At 39.4% G+C, this 23,881-nt stretch overlaps 1 protein-coding gene across 2 annotated transcripts in view; it reads left to right on the top strand.

Annotated features, from left to right (window-relative positions):
- cps1 (carbamoyl-phosphate synthase 1, mitochondrial) overlaps positions 1–23,286 on the top strand; it is an 80,000-nt gene extending 56,714 nt beyond the window's left edge. Inside the window, exons 30-38 of one of the 2 annotated variants that reach the window (XM_055015522.1) lie at positions 119–226; positions 2,174–2,263; positions 2,593–2,763; positions 9,341–9,415; positions 9,546–9,644; positions 15,092–15,151; positions 15,352–15,464; positions 22,252–22,381; positions 22,502–23,286. In XM_055015522.1, coding sequence (XP_054871497.1) covers positions 119–226; positions 2,174–2,263; positions 2,593–2,763; positions 9,341–9,415; positions 9,546–9,644; positions 15,092–15,151; positions 15,352–15,464; positions 22,252–22,381; positions 22,502–22,621 — 966 coding nt within the window. In that variant the 3' untranslated portion in view covers positions 22,622–23,286. Of the gene's footprint in view, positions 1–118; positions 227–2,173; positions 2,264–2,592; positions 2,764–9,340; positions 9,416–9,545; positions 9,731–15,091; positions 15,152–15,351; positions 15,465–22,251; positions 22,382–22,501 lie in introns of those variants that run through there. The other variant, XM_055015523.1, reaches the window with a different exon arrangement.
- Positions 23,287–23,881: the final 595 nt, after the last annotated feature.

The following is a 23,881-nucleotide window of genomic DNA, read 5'->3' as shown; positions in this document are numbered from 1 at the left end:
GTTCAACAGACTAAGACTGTGAAAACATGATTTGCCTTCGGTAGGCATTTCTGTCGCTTCCCAGAGCTGTGACCTGATTGCAAATACTGTGAGTCATAATCATCCCATATCTGTCCAGGTTCTGGTCCACGCCATAACGGAGCATGTGGAAGACGCTGGGGTACACTCAGGAGATGCCACCCTAATGCTGCCAACCCAGACCATCAGCCAGGGGGCGCTAGAGAAGGTCAGTGGAGTCGACTTTGAGGTCAGCTTACAGTGAAAGAAAACATCTCGCAAATATTGATGCTCCTTCAAGACGTCATATGCAGAGTGATTCAAAGTGTCAGAATCTATCAATCTATTAATATTTCATCAAAACAGAAATGAGGGAGCAATAAATACAAATGGCAATAAATACTCTTCATCAAATCTGTAGCCTAAATGTTTCGTGAAGGAGTCATTCTGAGTCTCCTTTTCAGGCTCAGGCTGAATAATAATGATTACGGCGACTGTACTTACATAAAGGGTTTTCCTGTTTATACGCTAAGACTTGTACACAGCTGGGGAGCGCCAACACAGTGGCATAACTGCTTCCTAATTTTCACTATTTAGAAGGAAAGCAGTTTGCTAGAAACCTATGTAAATACTGTTTGTAGGTACATTTGTATGCTACACACATTAATGCACTGCACACTTTTGTTTAAATCTTTGCTAGACATGGGTCAACTCTGAGCTGCTAATATAACACATATTTCTGTGAAAAGCAGCAGCTAGTAGCAATGATAATGCCAACGCAGTCTGCATAAAGTTAGCACCTCAAGTAGAAAAAAAAAGCTGTGTCCAAAATAAATATCAACTGACAACATGGGTTTAAAACATAAAACCAGCCTAACTAAATTCTGTTTGCCTGCTGCACAAATTCAGGGCACTGGCACACTCATTCTGGTTATTGTTTTTGTGAGATTAGCATGGGTGGAAATTCTGTTTTTCCCTGCAAATAAACCAGACACTGAGTATTTGCCAGATGTTCTCCATTATTGCAAAAAAAAAAAAAAAAATCATATTGGAGCTGCCTACAGTGTAAACAGGTAAAGCTTCTCTCCTGGCAAACTGTTTCAATACACAGTTTAATCAGTATTATCGATCAGCCCCACAGGACCACAAAAAGAGACTCTGCATGCCCGTCTATTTTTCTCCCTGGAAAATTCTGAGTAACAACACGATACATTTTCCATCCAAAGAAATCAGTCTGGTCCTCTATCAGTTGCCACCGATTTCTAGACTGTAGCTGACAATTCACAGATCCTACTAAACCTTAGCAATATTATTTTAACAGCCGCGAACACACATTTGTGGGTTGTCTTACCTTAAAACAGCTGTTTATTGCTTCAGTTTCAGGGCAAAAATCATTCACCTGCACCGTATAAAATCCATCTCTCTGACCACAGCTAATAGCCAGTTACACACTCTGGGTTAACAGGCAGAGATCCTCCGTGGGATAATGAACATTTTCCACTCACTACTTTTCCAAGTTCTGCAGTTTAGGTCACAAAACCAACTTTTCATATTAATCTCTCCATAAGCTTCCAGTCCCTTGGGGTCATTTTCTTCCCCCTGCCAGCTTGTAAATCTCATAATGTTAGCGCCACAGCTGGTGCTTCCATTTATGTTTTTCTGAGTATTACAAATAATGGAATATTATAGTAAATCCGTTTCAACAACAGCCTGATTAACCACATCAAGTGACAAACTGATAAACCAGTTCTGATCAAAAGGGTTTTTTAGCCTGGTAAAAAACTTCTGCACAGGATACACATGCATTTCCCTGCTCAAAGCTCCTTTTGGAGTTTCCTCTCTCCTCTGTGACACATTTAAGGTACTGGAACATGCCTGTGATGGCAAAGGGAGAATAATTTGTGGGTGATGGAAGAGCGAGGACAGAAGGTGTTTAAATTAGCAGAATGTCAAGCACTCTTAGTAATTTAAACTGTCTCAATTGTACTGCCTTTTTTTAAAGACCCAATTGATATTCTAGGTGAAACAAGCTGTTTAACTTAAACGCTGTGTGCATTCACAACATAAATTAGAAAAGATGTTCTCCATTTGTGTGTGCAGAGATTTTATGGTATGAAACTGTTTAAGACTGCCTCATATTTATTCCAACTGTGTGTTCTTTTCCCATTGCTTTCAGGTTAAAATTGCCACCCGGAAAATTGCACAAGCATTTGAAATTTCGGGGCCCTTTAACACTCAATTTCTGGTTAAAGGCAATGATGTCATGGTAGGTAATATTTCTCTGGGTATGACTAAATGACAGATTGACATTTTCACACCTGGATGCAGCAAATGCAATTCACTCAAAAACTGAAATCACCTTGTGTTCAGAATCATTTGCAAAGCTGGATGGATTTAATGATGAATGTTGCCTTCAGTTTTGATGTTCCATCCACAGTGTGTTTATACATTGATAATGCAGGTATGTGCACTAAGTGTCTATATCTGTACTGATTGTAGACATGCCCACTCAGTCTGATTATTCTTTATTTAAATAATGTTGTCTAAAAGAATGGGTGTATTTTACCTTAATATTTGTGTTGTGTAACCTTCTAGGTGATAGAGTGTAATCTGCGGGCGTCGCGCTCCTTTCCTTTCGTATCAAAAACAATCGGCGTGGACTTTATCAATGTGGCAACTAAAGTGATGGTGGGAGAGCCTTTGGATGAGGCCAGCCTGCCCTCGCTGGAGAAGCCGATCATTCCGGTAGACTACGTCGGAATCAAGGTAGGCAGAGAAATGACAGTAACACTATATAGCTGGAAAATATGTGACAGGCTTGCTTTTTTTCAATCTTGATTTGTTTTATTTTAATGCTGTTTTTCATATAGAACACAGAGTGAATGAATGGGAGTATAGACAAACAGACGAATCAGAAATTGAAAGCATTAAAAGTTTGCAAGTACTTTTCTGACTCATGCCGCCAACACAAGCTCACTCTGCAGTTTGCTGTGAAAATGGTTTGGTACCAGGGCATTCAGGACTTTAATGCAGTTATAAGTAAGAGGAAAGTTAGCAGAAAGGTTACTGTGATGCAGTGACTGATTGACCTGATTGAATCACTGAAAAGTTGAGATGCCGACTAAAAGGCGGCATCTGAGCCAAAACAGTCCCAGAAAGTAAACATTGTTAACAGACATAAAAGCACAATACTCATTCCAAAGGATATCACTGATGGCACTGAAATATCTTATTCCTGCATTTATACATATACACTCGAGGTTCAAGTCAGATTTTTAGAAAGTTACAGTTCAACGTTGCCTTTTTCTCACACTAGACAGACACTTGACCAGCTCAAGTGCCCCTCTGATCTAACCAAAGGCCACATAGGAGCACCTGTGGTCAGCCAAAATGCTCCCCAAGTGCCGCTCTGGTCAGTACAAGTGCTAAATGCTCCTTTGGTCAGCCAAAGTCACAGCTGGTCAGCAAGTGTCCCGATAATGAGTCAAGTGGCCATGTTTTCAGCCACTCTGCTTTTGTAGTAAACTCCAGGGCTACAATTAGCTGTAAGTACTCGTCAAATGTCCCTGCAGCTCAAGTTGATTCCAAAAGGGCGCAAGTGCCGCAGAGCTTCGGGTTTCTGAAGCAAGTTGTTGCATTTGTCATCTCTCTAGCAGTGTTCTGTACTCCTCCCAAAACCACAAACACAACCGTGAGTTTAAAAGTGATTCTTCTTTTCATGTAAAAGAGCTTTTCATAAAGGTCTCTAATAACTATCTCTTAACTTCTTACAGGCTAGTGTATTATGTAGCATGGCTGGAAAATGAATTCATATGTTAAAAGCCCTACATGTATGATATCTTAATAGGTACTGCAGGTTCCACAAATACCACTTCCATTGGATCGCATAACAAAGACAGCAATTACTGCTCTATCCCTCCACCTAGGCATGATGACGGGGAGTAGTAGGTAGTTTTCTCATACCGACTGGGAGGCTTACTTCTTAGATTGGGTATGAGAGTTTACGTGTCGCCAGCTGTTCCAAAGCTATTTTTTCCAAAGTAATTTCTCTCTCTAATTACAACAGAGCTGCTGTAACAATGGTTGTAGTTTGAAACCAATCACGCAGGTATAATCCCCCACTCTTCCCTGCCACCTAAAGTTTTCAATTTCTGGTCTGCACAGTGGTGAGGAATATTAATCAGAGCTCTGAATTCTCCAGGCGCCAGGCTTAAAAGACTTCCAGAGTTTACTTGGAGTCTATGATACAGACTTACTTTATACCTCATCCCTGACTGACATGGGCCTTGCTAGAACCCCCGCCACAGTAAATGGAAGTTGTTTAACGAAGTAGCGCTAATTTCTTTCTTCTTGTTAGACACATAATTGCGGCCACAAGATCAAGCTCGCACTGTAAACACAGCAGCGTTTGAAACCATTATCCAACCTAAGTAGCCTGAAGCGGGTTTGATCAATATATCCTCTCACTCAGCCTTCATCCTCACTGTCCTCACTGTATCATCACGAGGCACAAGTCATTGCCACCCAGAGAGACCATCTTCATTTATCTGTCTTATTCTCCTTACAGCCTCGCTGTTGCCGCTCATTTTCTCGATCTGACAGTCCCTCGTTTGAAGCCATGTTTGTTTCTTTTCACTAACAAGTCCCTATTGTGTAATTTCTATCTCCATATATAAACTCATAGGAACAATAACACACTTGTATTTATGATACTAAGATGAGAAAGACCATGAAAATGACATCTCAGGAGGAGGGAATTGATATGCTGGTTATGTTTCTTCAGATGCTGGCTTAAGAAAAATACCTTCCAACTACTGAATTTTTTTTGTCCCCTTGACCATGGCATTCATTGCATTCAGCTGAAACAGACATTCTTCAGTAACCTAACAGGAAAATGCAGGCTAGGAACACAATATTGGACTTGCATTTCTTCAAATACTTTACTACGTGGAGGGCATATTAATACCGGCTGTGTTACCTGAACCAAGGCATGTTGAAATGTCAGTGAGTTTACTGTGTTGATTGAACTTATATAATGGTTATTGCATATCTCCGCTCTGCCAAATACTGTCGGTGTGTTTAAGTATGCTTCCTCACTGCTACCATTTTCCCAACTAGTTTTCTAGTCACACTCTGCTGCCAGAACTTGGCTGCCACATTCAGATATATGGATGACAGATTGAAAAACTTTGTTCACTGAGGGTTCATCTAAAATCATCAGAGGCCTTCTGCTCAACCATCCTTGAATTGCTTGAAACTTTTTTTTTTAAATCAAAAACTACAGATATTTAAAATGGCATCTGTGAAATTTTAGACAGATATATCAAATACTTTGAGGTTTTTTTTTAATTACCAGTCGACACAATTTCAGCAAGTTTTTTCTCACATGAAATTTGAGGTTATGTTTGATGTTTGAATGACAATATCTCAGGGACTATTAAAAATGAAAGCCTGATGTCTTTACTGTTATTTCTCATCATCCCATTGATTTAACGTTTGCAATATTGAACAAGTAGATCAAAAAATGGGTCCATCTATGAGCACACATTAGCATAGTCAATGATAATGCAAGCATCAACTGGTGATATTTTTTGAACCATATGTAGTTGGGTGTCACAATATTACAAAACAAAACATAAAGAAGACTTTTTAATATGAAATGCTTGGCCACAAAAACACTACTATTACTGTACATTACTATTAATATACATGTACTCACAATTGGACTGTCTGAGTCCAGCTTGTGACATTGATCTTGAAGGCCAAGTTTATTATCAGTACACAACAAAGATGATCATGAGAATGAATTTAGCACTGAAGTCTTGCTCAAATAAGTACATCAGATCACCATTAAATATATGTCAAGGCATGAAAATTTCTGACTAGAAAATCCCACTAGTCTAGCATATCTAAGTGTTTGATCATGCTTGTATTATGCTGATACCGTCCTTATTAGTTATTACAGTGAGCCCTCATGCACTCGGGCTGCGATGTCAGTCTACAAAGGTTTGGGTTGGACAAGACTTGTACGCATGCTGAATAGCAAAATTACGCTAGCAAGTTAGCATGCTAAACCCATGTCCTCCTTTGTTCTACAGTGCTAATACAGCTCAGCCACAAAGGACAGGTGCACACAAAAGAGCAGTGCAATGAAAACTCACATAAACAATTACAACAGTAACAGAATCAGAGGTATCAGTGTGTTGTAGCCAATGTGCAGCCTACTTTCAAGATGTCATGGGTTATCACCAGAACAACGTGACTACTTCTGCACCTACTAATAACACTAATAGTACTTCTGTGACAGTTTCACACTCACTGAGCACCCTAGAACCCACTTGGAATCACCAGAGCAACAACCCTAACTTCTCTAGCAACAATATTGAACACCCTAATAGTGCTAATGAAACTCCCCCCAGTAAAATGTCTGCGTTGATGCCTGCTCATGCAGTTCATGGTAATCTTAAGTGTTTCAATAGAGGACAACTGGAGCTATTTTTGGCTCTTGAAGACATATTCCTTCTCATCCAAGATGCTTCCTCTGGTGTAGCTCACTAATTGGGAGTTGCAGATACTTGTTCTCACTGTTAAATCACATTGCTCATTGCCTGCTAACAGACCCACTTGCCTCAAGATGTGAATAATTGTGAAAATGCCTGTAGAATGATGAAACAAGGCGTTTATGGTGATGAAGTTATCTGGGGAAGGAATTCAAGACTGAGTTATAAGTACTTGATAAGTGGCATCGTAGGTAAACTCCCCTGTCTAGTAATTCTAGTAGCCTCTCAGAACACCTTGGTAATGCCCAACCTTGACCTACCAGGAGCATTTCACTAGTGCTAGCAACCAAGCCATCCTACCCTCTAACTGTTGGATTGCTTGAATCTACACCAAAGCACTGGCAACTACCTAGCATTAGCAATATCTTTGTAATGTTGAAAACCCTTGTATGAACTTCACACTGTGCTACCAACCATTTAGCTGCTCTTAGCATACAGGGTTAATCTGAATTTTCAGAAAACTGAGCCTTTTCTGTTTTTTTGGTAAAATGTCAAAATATATGCATTATATAATTTGCAACATGACTAAAAAAAACATGACAATTGTCATTCACAACTTTATCAGTGCAAATGTAACTGTTAATTTCCATTCAGCTGTGTATACAAACACATTTATACAGGTGCCAACAAGGCCCACATTGAACAACAATGTCATGCGAAAATGTCTAACTATATTCATTTCCTTCTCCACTGGAGCTCAGCTGCCGCCCCAAGATAACATTGTTCATGTTGTAGAGCCTCACAGTTCTGTTTTTTAGGAGTGGGCGGTCAGTGTGGGACATGGACATAAGGAAATAGTGTTTATGTGTGCTGGTAGTAAGCTGTGATTGGAGAGGCTTGATTATTGTGACAGTTGTATGTATTTTGTCCCAAAAACGCACCATCTCAGTTGAAGGACAAACTAATATAATTGAGCCTGCTTTTTCATAGTTGGGTGCATTAAGTGTTGTGTATAGTTTCTCAAAGTCAGAGCAGTTTACTTTCCACAGGTGTTTGTGATTCCATCATCTCACCGCTACCCACTCATTCTCTTTTGTTTGTGCTGTTTAAATTATATTTCTGCTTTCATTTTTTCCCCTTAGTTGTAATTATTAGTAAGAAGCTGCTGCATATTTGGTTCTGCAGTTGGTGCGGTGGGTAAAATTAGGGGTACTCCTCTTCATTTGGATGATGTACAAATCGACAGCTCAGGTTTTCCTGCAAGTGTGCCTTTTTCCACTTTTTTTGTGTTTTCATCTCTTTTTGCCTCCTTCATTAAAAGTTCGATCTCATTGTTATTCCCTCTTGATACATGTTCCTCTTCCTGTTTCATTTTCTTTCTTGGTTACATTCCGTCATTTTATCTCTGCGTACTTCCCTGCCTTTCTCTGACTCTTTGAACAAAGGCATGATAAGCGATGCCGGTTCCCTGTCTGCATTCCCTTCTCTTCATCCCGTCTTGCATTAGTATGCTAACATTACATTCACTGATTAGATAGCCTGCTTCAAGGATGAATCCCCCCCTAGTGGCCCTTGCATCTATGTGTGTGTGTGTGTGTGTGTGTGTGTGTGTGTGTGTGTGTGTGTCTGTGTGTCTGTGTGGATGGACGCATAAACCACACAACGCCACACCACCTCTCGTTCTCTTCAAGGTAATGGAGGGTTGTGTGCTGTTAAACAGCGAAATAAGAATGGCTTCCCACATGGCACCCTACTATTCTTAATTTGTCTATAATACAAATAATGAGAAGATACTGTCTTCTGCTCGTGCTCCTGCACTTTCCCCTTTCAGTCATTTTCTCCTCCCTGTCGCACCTTTTAATTTTCATATTTTTATCTTCTCCTTTCCCTCTCCTTGCATTTTATTCTCCTCCCTTGTTTCCTTGCCTTTTCATTCTCCTTTTAATTATTCTTTTATTTTATTCCTTCTTATTCACTCATGCCACTAATTTTCTTTTATTCTCTCTCGCATTATTTTTCTCTCTTCTAGCTGCCTTTACTTCCCCCTCCTGTCCTGTGTTTCTTCTTTCATTGTCTTGTCTCCTTCATGTTCCCTCTCCTCTTGTGACTCCCCCTGCTGTTGCTCTATCACTCAGACCAGCCTTTTTCTTTCTCCCTTATTCTCAGCTAGAGACCGAATACCAAACAGTCTGTTTAAGTGACTGGTGGCCTGAAGTTGGAGAAGCCACCTTTCATTTCAGTTTTCTCTTTCACTCTGTCTGAGCCAGCAGATGTAACCTGAATCTCTTTAACTCTGCTAACTCTCCCTTTTCTCTGTTAATGGCTTGCATGAAACAAAATGTTTAATTGAACAAATATTATTGGCAATTTATTCTCCTCATTAGATGAACATATAGAGCTGCCTCATGGTTGGTTCAGCTGCTTCAACTCTTCACGAAAATACAAACTTTCTTTCATCTCTAGGTGGCAACAGTGTAATGAAATCTGAAATGATTCAAGTGGACTGTTAACATAATGCATGATACATACCATTTATGTTGGAAATTACTGTATTTTGACAGCAGCTATCTTTGCAGCATGAATTAATTTATAATACTTCCACGCTGACTTTTACCCAGATCGGTCAGCAGGCGTTTGTATTTAAACGGTTAATAGTTTACCATGCTGCCACTTTGGTAAACTGATCCCATTGACCAACTAATGTGCGTTTACTAACACCTGCTGGGTACAACTAAACAAGGAGACATTTCAAAAGAAATGAGGGAGTTTAAATAGTGTAGTGGCAACATGGTCCCTCAAACACTTGTCTAAACACATCCTTCCCTCTTCCTTTGTTTCACCAGGCGCCTATGTTCTCCTGGCCACGACTGAGGGATGCAGACCCCGTGCTCCGCTGTGAGATGGCTTCAACTGGAGAAGTGAGCCCCTTGCAAATATACAACCCTGTTCTATTGTTATTCTTTTGTGTAGAAAAGCATAGTTTCTGATTCAGAGAATTAGTATAAACAGTTTCTAAATGTGTGTCCATTTATTTGTGTTTGATTGCAGGTTGCTTGTTTTGGACCAAACATTTATTCAGCCTTCCTGAAGGCTATGCTCTCCACAGGCTTTAAGCTACCGCAGAAGGGCATCCTGATTGGGATTCAAGTAAGACTACAGCCATCTGGAGGTCCACTTGCCTCCTGTTTCTGTTTCCTTTTGGTGCCTCCTGCCCACAAGACATCAAATGCGAGGTGCCTATTGAACAGGTGGTCCAAATCTTTTAGGCTATCAGCTTCTTACAATGCCAGGCTGGCACCCGTCAGTTAGTTTCACACCAAATTGCACCTCAATTCATGCAACTCTAACAAATCTCATGTGACTAAAAACTGTGATCATCTCTCAAGTGACAATGTGTGAATGACCAAGCAAGGTTGAAATACCGTTTACAGAACCGATGATGCCCCTCACGCTAGTGGACCTGCTGCTGTTACATCAGAATGAACAAGAGCTACAGCAGACAAAACACTCACACTAGTAATGCACCGAAACATTTTTGTTGTTAACCAAGTGCTCTGCTGAAAGAAGTCTTGAATCACCACCGCTGGGTAAAGTTGCTGCAAAACACATCTCCTCCCTCTACAATCCCCAGTCACAGAAATGAACAAAATGTAAGCTTTAGCACTGTGCTGTTTTATGACACTACATTACATGATTTCTGGTAATTAAGTCTTGCTGCTGCCCTGAGTGGCCAAACTGCAAGTTTGACTAATGCAGCTTTAACAAAGCACTCACAACGCTAGCTGTGTAATTGGTGCTCTTGGGGACCAGTCCACTTCAAAGCAAGTGCCTGGGGTCACATACGCACTTTAACGTGGCTGTCAAGCAGCAACACTTTATGCCAACGGCTCTACAACATGCAGAAACATGGATGAGTTTTACTACTAATGCTTTTAAGAAAGATTGTGGGAAGGGGATGGAAGCTGTCTAATTCATTGTGAGAGCTTGTGAGGCAGTCTGGTGAAAAGGACTTCGAGTGTGAAGGCGATATACAGTATTTCACCATTTCACACATGCAACACTGTCATGTCGTATTTATATGGACACTTGTTTGCTTCCATGATGTGATTTTTTTAATGAATATTGTACTGATAATACACATATTTGACTAATATGTTATCAGACATAGAGCTATGTAGTTTAGAAGCAATCTGATAAAGACAAACGTTGGATTTTTGCCAACATACTGATAATTTCTGAATCATTTTGGCCAATACTGATATATTCTTGTTCACCTAGTTGTAGAGAACATCAAGTTTCTCCTGTAGTGGAATCAACATATTATGCCTACTCTTGTCATGACAAGACATAAAATACAATGCTTTTAAAATGTCTACAATCACTAAGCAAATTAAGAACACCGGCTTACATAGCTTCTTTAGCTTACATGTAAAATACTGCATTTATTTTTGTGTAATGTTTTTTCCAAACAGAACCGTAAACTTTTAGTCTGACAAGCTTCTGTCACTGTTTAATTTAGTGCCAATATTTCATTTTAAAGGCTTATCGATTACTGATGATGATTCTATATTTTCTTTTAATATGATTGACCTGTATTAGGAAAGTTACGTTGTTTGCAGCAGGCGTTGTATTTACTCTTTTCTCTGTATCGATTTTGACTATTTGACTGTCCAGTCATAGCTAAGCAGAGAGTTAATAGGATTGCTCATCAAACTCAGGGTCTTTTTTTTTTTTTTTTTTACTTTTCTGTCAGCAAAGGGACAAAAATAGCTAATTTGCAAGGATAGTTTGTCCACTCTAAGGTAAGCAGCTTAGGTTAGCTTACTACTACAGCAATAGCTTCGTCAGCCAAGGCAGCTAAGATAACAAGGCCCAAATGCATTTTTTGCAGGGTTGCAGACTGCAGTAGAAGTAGTTCTACTTAGTATAGTCAAATAATAACAAGTCAGTTTAGAAAAAAAGCCAAATAAAAGTAGCTACTGGCAAATTAGATATTTCTCCTGTCTCACAGTTTTCAATTGATTGTTAAATGACATTTTCAAAGATGCAGCTAGCTTTTCATATTGTGCAGGTATATTTCTTTCATTGTACTATTTGTAAATGTTTAAGACAGGCTGAAATCTATTCATAGTTAAATAATTTTGATTACTTTGAAGACATACACCTATCAGCCACAGCCACCACTTGTCTAATACTGTGCCACCCAGACAGCTGATCATCAAGGCATGGACCCAGGACATCTTTGGTTGTCCTGGGGTGTCTGACACTGGGACATAGGGAGGGGATCCTTACCCTCCTGTGGTTTGCCTACAGGTCCTGTTTGTTCTGGAGCATTCCATCGATGCTCGATCAGATTGCGATCTGAGGAGTTTGGCTGGTGGGTCAGCACCTCGGGCTCTGTCATGTTTCTCAAGTTGCTACTGGTCAGTCTATGTGGTGTGGAAGGATGCATTGTCCTCCTGGTTTAGGAGACTGCAGTTGTCATGAAAGGATTTGCTTGGTCTCTAACAATGTTTAGGTTGGTGGTAAGAATGTCAAAGTGGCATTCACACGAATGCCAGGATCCAAGGTTTCCCAGCAAAACATTGCACTGTAATGAAATGATCAATGTTGTTCACTTCATCTCTCACCTGTCAGTTTTGATGTTGTAGCTAATCAGTGTCAGCAACTGTTTGCTAATGAGTAACTACATCAGCTTAAAAAGTATTAATGAGTCAAGACTGTGGTTTAATCTCGTCTTTGCTGAACTGTTATACTTGAGACCAAACCGGGGAAAATATTTCTTGATGTATTCTTTTAGTGCAACATACATTAGTCGCTTTGACGCATTTCATGCAAGTTAATTTATTCTTGTGGCATTCTGTGCAGCAACTGTGACAAACTGGCTTTTCTAAAAAGGTGACACACATCAGCGTTGAAAATAGGGTGTGCTGGTGTTATGAATGCATATTACTGGTGTGGGTTAATTTCTTACATAGATGCAAACTGACAAAAAAACTAAATGCTATGAAGAACAGTATATATACTGTATACTTTGATGTTCACATGCGGTACTAGGACACAGCTAGTCTTAACACTTGTTTCTATCTCTTGATCAGTCTCTGTCTGCACCAGATTTCTTCATACAAAGTCTCCAGCTGCGTGCCAAAATTGTCCACCAAATTAGAAACCTGTACGTTATATGAGGCTTAGTAATGTAGACTGCAGAGTATACAAAGACGATCAAACCATACCACAATGCCTTTGGTGAGACAGCATTAATTTTAGCAAGCTTACTGTTTACGAAGCTGAAGGGCACCAAGTTTGAGCAAAATCAGTTGCAAATCAGCAGCAAAAACTCACAAAGTAGTTCTCAGCACTTTCAGTGTGTGTGGTAGAATACATTAAGTGGGTCACTTGAAACTAATGTCTAACAACGCAGATGCATTACAAAATGATTTTTAATTCTTCCTTTACAATATGGCTGTGTTGTTTTTGTGAAACGTGTGACAATAATTGAAATTCTTCAGACCTTATCTTCTGAAATAGAAAGAGTCCTTCATCTTTTGCACAGTGTGTTGTGCATATACATAGATTGTGTAAATAAACAGATTACACACACACACACACACACACACACACACACACACACACACACACACAATGAATATATATATAATTACACCGATATAGTGTAATGATGGCCCTAACTATATACAGGGATTAGCACATATCTGTACAATCTAATCAAAACAAATACATGCGTTCTGACAGTGCAGTCATCAAACCACCACAGCCTGATTTACACAAGTCACTCGTTAGGGACCCGATAACACTGAAAGACTAGTTTCAGGGCAGGCTGGGGACCTGTGTTTCATGTAATTCCCCATCTCTGTCCCTTGTTTCGTGTCATCTCTCTTCTTTTACCTCGATAGTAAAGGCTTATAATGACCCGAAAATAATAACAACAGTAACAGCACTAATCATGTAATTGATATTATAATACAGTCACACTAGCACCTGAAAATAAGTCAAAATCCTGAAATCATAGAAAGCAGAAATAATTTTAAATAATGTGACCTTGGCACACAGTGCTCTAATGTCACGAGTGGCTTCAGGGTCAATTTCCAAAGCCCTTGGATGGCCAAGTAAAAGGCTGCCACTGACTGAACCTCACTTAAAATCTCAGAGAGCCTGGGAGATTGCTTTTCACCTGTGCTCCTCATCAATTTGTACCACATAGTTGGCCACAAATAAGCAAGTCTGAATTTGACAAACTGTTTCGGTGCAGTTGTGCAGAGCTAGTGGTAGGATACAAAAGACGATATACAGCAAAGTCATAATCCTATTAGTACAGTCCCTGTAGTAGACTCCTCTCCATGTCTTCAAGTCCAAATTATTAGTTTTGAACAGTATATATTAAAACTTAAGCAGCAAGACAAGTTGCTGTGGTTAGACATGCTGCGTTCTACAGAATATGACCCTGTTTTCTTTTTCTATATCAGTGGTGCCAACTAAATGTCACAGTTATAACCTACAACTAACTAATGTGAAGGATAAAAAAATAAGATAATTATGATATAGTGAATGAAATTACACTCTCGAAAAACTGTAGTTGGCACCAAACTCTGAATTCCCATCCAAATGCAATGAATCCAGCTATTTTCTTGTATTATATATGAAGTGATAAAGCAATATATAGAAATGTAAATGTAGTCAGTCAATGGAAAAACACAAAGGAAGATCAACCAAGACTTCTCTATTGGTCTCATTTAGACTAATAACTGATCGGATTTTTTTGAGTGGGATCTAAGTTTAAAAAAAAAAAAAAAAACACAACTGGAGTTCCTGGTATGCTTGGAAAAAAATAATAGGATGTAACACAGTCAGTGTTTGTTGTCATAGCAAATGCACATACTGTCTGAGAACTCTTTCATTGGCTGACTGTGACCAAAAGACAGATGGCAAAACAGAACGAGAAAGCAAATAGACTGTTGCACTTAAAAAAAAAAAAACACTGCACCTCAACATTCCTCACACACTCTATTCCTCAGACTCTGGGAAAGTATTGATTAGTTTGTGTAGATACTGCAATCAGTTTCTTTCTTCACACTACCTGTCATTGCAGTTTGGACAAAAATAAACATCATGCTACAATATTTTGTTGTTGTGTCACCACAATGAAAGAAAAAACATATGGAGTCTGAATATTTTCCTGAGACCACTGTCTTAGCACTTGGACATATTTTTATGCCCAACAGAGGACATACTGATGTTGTCAAATTAGGAACAACCTTCATGTGACTTTATGTTTTTCTGTGTTTTCAAACAGTTACACATCTATCGTCTAATTACATTTATGCTCAAGCACTATGAATACTCGGTATGACTTTGATTTGAAAGGGGGACCATGATATGAAGAAATTTTCAACAACCTCTCAATCGTAAACAGCACATTATGCACTTTGTCTCCAACAATTTCCATAAACCATGATGGATGAAGAGAGAAATCTGCATGAAAGCACTCCTTCTGTTTTTTTAAAATAATATTCTTATGTCATTTTTATTATTAGTTTTTTTTTTTTCAAAAATCTGTCCGTCTCCCTTCCTTGCAGCATTCGTTCCGACCCAATTTCCTGGCTACAGCACACCAGCTGAAAGAAGAAGGCTTCAAGGTGAGTGCTGAAAATTTCAAACACTACAGACTAGACATGTCATTGAAAGTCAGACACATATTTCTTTAGGATTTTTTTGGAGACAAGTTTGATGGTGCTTCACGATTTCTCCCTTATTTAAAAGACTTAGAAACACTTTAACTTTGTTTTTTTGGTTTTTTTTTTTTACATCCTGTATGTGTTGTATATCTGTCTTCCAGCTCTATGCTACTGAAGCCACTTCTGCTTGGTTGTGTGCCAATGATGTACCTGCCATCCCAGTAGCTTGGCCCACTGAGACGGGAGGAGACTCCAGCTTGCCCAGTATTCAAAGGTTGGGAAATGTTCATTTAGAGCACTAAACTGATGTTTAATTCTTTTGACAAATTTATGGAAAAAGCCAGTATAAAACTTAAAGCCTAAACTTTGAAGCCAAGACTCGCTTATGGTTTCCTGAGAAACTGAGTAACTAATACATAAATTGTGATTCATTAGATTCAAATTGGGATATCCAATTAGCACAGGATTCAGCCTTAGGATCTAAAGCCATAGCCCCTTCATTATCACTGTAAGATGTGGACAAGATCAAAGAAGATCTAGCAGACTCTGAAGTCCTGAGACATTGCACTGACCAGAATAAAGCTTGAATAAGGAGGGTGAGGAATGTTTTTATATCAAACCAATGTAAAGACAAGTTTGGGGAAATCAAAATTGGAGCCATGACCAACAATAAAGCAAAAGTATAACTAGTACTATTTTTGTCTTAATAAAAATCTAGGACATCTTTAATTGTCATTTAAACTCACTGAATTTAAAATGAAGTTGACTGCATTTCTTCTAGTTACTGTTGAAATTAACTTTAGGTTTTAAGCCATTGAACACTTGCTTTCGGCTGTTTAGGGAAGGATTTAACTGTATAGCAAGTTCACTGTTTTGGAGTCACCCTTTGGTACACCTTTAGCACAGTGGTGGAAAAAAAAGCTTAAATAAACATTTTTGTCATTGTTTTTTAAAACATGAAAACATTGAAAATTGTCTACTTGGCTATAGTTCCTACAGTAACAGATAGAGTCATCGGTCCAGACATTAGTCTCTCATTAGCAACTGTGAGCCAGTTACAGTTAGAACTCTAAGTCTAACACAAGAGATCCCTCTGCAACAGTTGGGAACTGCTGATATGAAGCACTGAAAATGAATAAATGAATGAACGCTGGCATCCTTATATGCCTATAATAACTTAATTGAGGAGTTAAGTCTTCAAGATTACCAAAGTTGTATTAAGAACACCACAAACACTAAATTTCGCACAAATTTGTACAGAAGTGTTCATGATACTAACCAGTCGTGAAATATGATTCTGTTCTGCAGGGAAAAGCCCATGAGAATTGTTCCTGCCGTGCATGTTTTAAGTCAGTGTGTGCAAAGAGGGTGCTGTTCACTGGTATGGACAACCCTTGTGTTTGAGGGAGAGAGAGCCCAGCTCAACCTGACAACAAAATAAGATTTTACCCTTTTAAATTGCGGGAAAAAAAAAGATATCAATAAGTGGCAGACCACCACAAATTAGTCAATGCACGAGAAACACTAATCAGACACCATCAGATTCTTTCGAATAGTGTCAGACTAAATCTATCACCGGTTGTTGGACTGATGGCAACATTGACACATCACTGTCTACACTCACAGCGCAGCTATCTTGCCTAAATAAGCTTTATTTTTAATTGTCACTGGACAGTCCAGTTCCAATACTACATGGTGGCAGTTTGTACAGAGCGAGCAGTGAAGTCACAGCTTCTGGCCAAGCAGGAACGCCAATTAAAATGTGAAATGTGAGCTAAAACGCTGTACATGTTTGTTTTAACCACACAGTGTCTGCACAGCTTTCAACACGAGACCTGCTAGTTCTAGCTGATGCACAACAACTGGTGCACTGCCAAAACATTCAAGGTACAACTCGCTCTCCAGAAATTTCGTTCTGGGAGTACAAGTATGCCGACATAAATAAACTTCTAACAGTAACAGTTTGGATCACAGACCGCACTAAACCAAGAAAGTCTCATTCCCTGCTGAGCGTCATGCTTCGAATGGTTTGGAAGACATACATGTAGTGTTGCACTCCCAACTCCAGCCTATAACATAAATGCAGCCTTTACATTCTTTTGAACAGAGCCAGACCATCTACACACTGGGGAATACTAGCTAAACACACAACTGGCTGAAACAAACTCAACCTTCAACACGTGTTTGTTACACGAATGCTGTTTTTTCACTGAGTATGAAAAACTGTCCTGCATCGTTCAGGTGTCTAAAAGTCCTGTATAACACCTTTAAATTTCTCACTCCTCAGGAAAGATCTCTCCACTGATGTAGCTCCTTCCACTGCTTTAACACAAGGCTGTTTTTGACCCAAATCCCCACTTAGTTGTGAATTTGTTCAGTTGTTAGTACTACAACCTTTTCCGAAGGTTCTGCCTACGTAGAATAATAGCAGCACGGTGACTGTGACTGCAATTTCCAGGTAATGATTCCACAAGCAAGTCATAATCATGCAACAGTGAAGCCATCTGGACCATATGTTTGGAAATGAGCTGGTGAAGAAGAGGATATAAAAGCAATTTAATAGTCTTGGACCAAAACAATAAAGTCACACACACACACACATGCACATAAGACTGGCCGGCATCAGCTGTGTGAGGCTGCACAGAGGTCAGTTCTTTATGGAGAAGAGCATGACCTCTGTTGTCACTGTCTGCCATATTTTCAGTGAGAATTCATCCCTATTTCTATGCAGTCTGTCAAAGGCCTTCAAATGAAAATAGCAATAGAAGCTGGACCTCCTCTCTTACTCTGTGTTTATAAGTATATGGGAGAGAGAGAAAAGAGAGGTGAACCCTGTTTTTGTGCAATAAGATCGCAAAATTTGATCTAATCTTCAGCTAAGTCAGAAGTATACAGAAACACAGTGGATTTAAGTTAATAACACAGAATTATAATGTATTTGTTCTTTCTGAACACATCCATTGCAAATTTGCAGTGCTTGTGGAAAAAGTGACCCCTTGGATTTAATAACTTTCGGAACCTCCATTGGCAGCAATAACCTCAAATCAGCATTTCCATAAGGTGTGGATCAGACTGCACAACTTCAGGGGGAATTTTGAACCTTTCTTACTTACGGAGCTGCTTTACCTCAAAAATAGTAAGAGGTACTGCACACTTCCATGTGTTGCTTAAACTGTAAACTAAATGAAAATGATGTACTGTGACTGAAACCTGCCAAGATGCCACTGTAATATTAAAATCTATATCAATTTTTTTAAAAATAAATCTGCATTTTATGGTTTGAAAATGGCTAAACACAACATCTACTGTTTGATCCTAAACCTTGAAAGCCCCATGCTCACATGTCACCCATTTGGAATTTCTTATGTCATGAAATTCATATAAACAGAATAGTGATGTCCTCTAAATCAGAGGCGGGCAGCCTGCCTTCCCCAGCCTCCGTCTTTGAGTGGGAATCTGTGAATCCAGCATTGTTGCTAACTTTGCCACTGCTGCCACTTTTCACTTTCGACTTGCAGCTTTTTTTTTCCCCCTCAGAAAAGTATCTAGCAAATCTGGCAACTTTTTCAACAAACCTCAGCCACTCTCTGTGGAAGAGAGTCTCCAGTGCTGTCTTGTAAGCATGAAGTCTTGATCTCCCACCACAGGCACACCTCTCTGTGAATGACTGTGAGACCAGGATATTCTGTGGCTTCTAGCTTTCTCACGGAGCATCCATTTGGAGTGGAAATATCGCTGAATTCACAGCACAGCTGTTGTTTAAAACTCACGTATGGTGAGTTTTTCAGGCGACGCCACACTTATAAAATCAGTACTTTTGTGGTGCAGAGTAGTGGTTACTGCTGGTTAACATGTTGTGTTAATAGGCTGCATTTCAGTAGCTGTTTCATACTTTTTCCATTACCTGATAACACAAACAGAAAAATATATAAACGAGAACAGCTTTTTTGGAAATTTGTCTATAATGAAATATAATATATAGGAGCACAGAGGGAAAGAGAAAAGCAAACAGATAACAGCTGACATCAGCTGAGTTTAGGCTACTTTGAAACGCAGAAGGCAACACACCTAGTCCCTGTTTATTTATTTTTTAAATAATCTTGAAAGTTTTCCCCAGTTCTGGTTGTCCTTCAGCAGTACAATTTCTAAGAGCTGTGACCTGTGGGCACACGATCAAAGCAAATGGTAACTTTAGCCACATTAGCCATGTGAACAGATGGAAAGAGCTGACACTGGCTGAGTTGAAGTTGCACTGGGTTTCACAAGAGCTCCAGCTTCAGGGGTTACTGGGGCTTCAGCCAATGGCGGGGCTCAGGATCACCATGGCCCTTCACCACACTCATGTCTGATTCTGTGTCGCCCTCCATTCTGTCTGGCTTCAGAATTTCACTGATCGTCAACCTCCCTCACACATTCGATCATCCTCACCCCCTTCTGCAGCACTTCTTGCCCCCTCTCAGACCACTGCACACTTGTTAGTATTTTTCAGGATGGATGGAGTTAGGCTCAGAGCTGGAGGTGAAGTTAGACTTTAAGATGCCTTTAGTGAACAATTCTCATTAAGTCTCTCCTCTATTAGGTTAAAGTGTGGGTTCTGATGAGGCCACTCTAAAAGTCAGATTTTCCTTGTTTGAGGCCATTCTGTAGCAGATTTACTAGAGTTTTCTGGGTCATCTCCAACTTCTGAACTTCAGTGGACAGCCACTTTGACATTATCCTAAATCACCTTGACAAACTTAGAAATGAATTTTCGTCTCAATGATGTTGCGCCCAACCCAGAGGCAGCAAATCATGATACTCCCCCTTCTGTACTTTGATGTTTTCATGTTGGTATGCAGTGCTCCATTTTACACCACATGTGATGCTGCACAGTCGTTCCAAACAATTCAACCTTAAGTTTGATGAGTCCACAGAGTGTCTTACAGTAGCATAGTGGAGTGTCAAGGTGCTTTTTGACAAACTTTGACCATGTAGTGATGTTTTTTTTGGACAGCAGGAGCTTCTGTATTGTAGAATGATTTCTTTCAGCCTTTAGCTCTTATTCTGGGATTCCTTTGTTACCTTATTGAGCATTCTCTCATCTTAGCAGGGTATCCACTTGTAGAGAAAGTGGTGAAAGTACTAAATTGTCTCTATTTACAGACAGTTTATCCAACTGTGAAGTGATAAATATCTGAACTGCTTGAAGTGTCTTTGTAGCCTTTTACAGCTTTATACAAATCAGTAATTCTTAATACTAAGTCTTCTGAAATCTCTTTATTATGAGACATGGTTCACATCAGCATGCTTGTTATATGTTTTATATAGTGCACTCAAAATGTTTGAGTGTTTTTATAAATGAAAATAACTAACACACACATCCAATATTGATTTGACTACAGTTTTGCAAACTTTTTTTTTTTTTTTAGCTTTTTTGATGTCCTTAGCCTTGAGGTTCATATTTTTTTTTTCAATCCACACGGAATATTTCTACGACAAGAACAATATAAACATTTGTATTTTATTATTTAAAATACATTGTGTAAAAGATAGTATTTACTCAAGAATGGCCATTCTTGTAATAGTGACAGGAACCAGGAGCTGCTGTATGCTAATATTAGAGGCCCATTGACCTGTGTGCCGTTTGGAAAATTAAACCACAACTTGGCCCACCTTCGGTCCAGGTACACATCACTGGTCATGTGTAAACCTGCCACCATCAAGACTGTTAAGAACTGATCTGAGAAGACATTCTACACTGCAGCTTGCACTGATTGGGATGACCTGAGCTTATGTCTGGAGAATGTCCCTGTGTTATGGAAGACCTCCTCCCAGGTTCATGTACCGAAGAAGCCCCTTCCAAGTGTTGCCAGTGACAAGAGGCAGGTAGCGCCTATCTCACACATCAAGAAGGCTTTTGAAAGACCGGCCCTGAAATCCATTTTTCCTCCAATTTGCCTGCCAACGGGTTTTTGGTCATGGCATGATGTATATACGCCACAGTTTCTACACTCATCTGGGATAATCTGCATTGATTTCTCAGGTTTTAACACCATTGAGCCTGTCCTGCTTAGGAAAAAGATGGCAGACTGAAGCTCCTCTGGTGTCAGATGCAGTGGTGAGCAGTACCGCAACACCACAAGGGACTGTTTTGTACTTTTTTTCTCTATGCTTTGGACTACAGGCACAATAGAGACCTGTCACATACAGAAGTTCTCCAGTGAGAACTGGTTTTGTTAGATGCATCGTCTAGAGTACCTGAAGGTGGTGGAGCTGAACCATCTACAGCTCAACATCAGCTAGACATAAGATCTACTGGTGGACTCTAACTACTTCTCTTTCCATTAAGGGAAAGAACGTTACAGGAGTACAGATACAAGGGAGTTCAGTTGGATACAAAACTAGACTGGACCAGAACCTCTGCAGGTCTCTACTTGAAGAACCAGGGTCAGCTCTGTTTCCTGTGGAGGGTCCAGTCCTTCAATGTATATGGAACTAGACTGCATATGTTTTATGAGTCTATGGTGGCCAGTTCCATTTTCTATGCTGTGGTCCAATGGGGCAAAAGCCTAAGAGTCAATACCAAAAGATGTAACATGCATATTCAGAAGACTGTCTCACTCCTGGCTGGACAATCTGTATTTAGTAGCAGTGAAGAAGTTGTGGTCAAAACATCTCTCCATGAAACAGTCAATGAGTCAGTCTCCATCTCCCACTCTGTACAACGTTTTGGCTAGTCACAGGAGCACATTTAGCCAGAGACCAATAATGACTAAATGCTCCACTGAATGTCAAAAGAGGTCTTTGTGTTTTTAAGTATAAATTTCTCGGAACCAGTGTAACATTGATGAAGTTGCAATATCTCGATTATCTGTCAAACTTATTAATCAAGACAAGTTAGTGGACTGCAGAACCAAAATACTGAAAGTGGCTAAAAGCTACAAAGAGCCATGTACTATGGTGTGGATTCTAAATCGGATCCTCTGTTACATATTTTTTTCATTCAAAATTTGGCACAAGGTGCTTTAAGTTTAAATGTCATGCTATTAATTTGTTATGTCTGTTTTTGCATGTTTTTATAGACTGATCAGTGAGGGTCATATTGACCTGGTGGTCAACTTGCCCAATAACAACACTCGCCACCTGAAGGCCAACTTCCTGATCCGCAGAATGGCCGTTGACCATGGTGTTCCCCTCATTACCAACTACCAGGTAAGTAAATGTCCTGCTATCAATGAAGAAAGGTGGTTACATTTACATAGCAACTCTCGGTTTCAAATGATGAACTTCTAAATCACGTTTATTTATTTATTTATTTTTTTTGCATACAAGGTGGTGAAGCTGTTTGCTGAGGCTATTCGCTATGCGGGTGAACTCGACACAACCAGCCTCTTCCACTACCGGCAGAAAGAAAGGCAACAAAAAGAGGCTAGCCAAAGAGACATTTACTAAGCTCGAAGTCAAAAAATTATTCTTATTGATGGCTAATTATTGAGCTATGTAGCATTCTAGAGTAAATTAATGGTGAATAGGGACTCTTTCGTTAGAACTTATACCCCAGTTATAAAGGGTAAGTTATTATGAAGTGGTACCAAAGAGGGTACCTCTGGATTTCTCATTAAATAAACTTCTAGGGGTAGTTTATAGACTTAGTTGTACATTTCGTGTATAAGCCTATGTGTATTTGATGAACACTTTCAACTTCTTAGCTTGCTCTGACTCCATTTTAATACCTGTGGTTTGGCCAAAGGAATTTTTGCTCATCTGATCTCATTTATAAATAGTTTTATACTTAAATGGTGATAAAATGTGCTATCTGCAACTCTGACAAGAACTGTCGATGAAGTAGCTGCAATGAAACAATAAAACTGATATATTTTTCAAGGGCTTCCGTGTGGAACAGTGGCTTTGAAAATTGAAGTTGGTGACAGCTGTTCTGTTTATATATTTGGATATGTATATACTGTATGTTTCATACTGAGTCTGCATCGGAACCTGCTCTGCATTTTAAAACATCACACTCCAAATACATTTAACACTGTAGAGTAGCAACATTACATTTTGTTTCTGTTAGTGTGTGTGTGTGTGTGTGTGTGTGTGTGTGTGTTATATAAGAATCCACTAAAACACAGTGTAGTCTTCTTTCACATTATGTCCACTCTCTGTGTGTTCAATGTGTTTGCTCGGGACATGCATTAAAATCAGGGTACTTTCCCTCCCACACCACAGTGTCTGCTTTAAAAAGTCTATTCACACACAACACAATACAACTGTATAAGCATACGAGATGGTGTACAATTTGGCACAAGAGGTTAATAAAAAAATATATAAATACAGCATTCTGGCTCTGTGTTTACTGTTGTCTATCAAAAAAGACTTGTCAAAGGGTGTCAATCAGTAAAGTCTATTAATGCCAATAATGTACATATAGAAACAATGGCACAGCCTTCAGCAGAATCTGATGAAAATGTACAGAATGGAATAAATTCAACTTAGGTTTTTCTTCAGTTGTCTTTTAAATGAGCTGCTATATGTGAAAACTATACCCTTTTTCAGACTGCCAGCCCAACAGGCTGGTACTGAAATGCGATTTTTGCAAATTTGCTCTTAGCCACATTTCGAGATGGTCTGAAATGCTTTTTCAATTGGGTTTCTACAGGTGCGTATCAGTCAGGGCACTTTGGCTGGTCAAATCAGATTTCAAAGTGTCTT

This window comes from Amphiprion ocellaris, chromosome 11 (assembly GCF_022539595.1).
Source record: "Amphiprion ocellaris isolate individual 3 ecotype Okinawa chromosome 11, ASM2253959v1, whole genome shotgun sequence".
In the NCBI taxonomy this organism is placed as follows: domain Eukaryota; kingdom Metazoa; phylum Chordata; class Actinopteri; family Pomacentridae; genus Amphiprion; species Amphiprion ocellaris.
The sequence above is the reverse complement of the archived record's forward strand: the minus strand, read 5'-3'. Positions and strand labels throughout refer to the sequence as shown.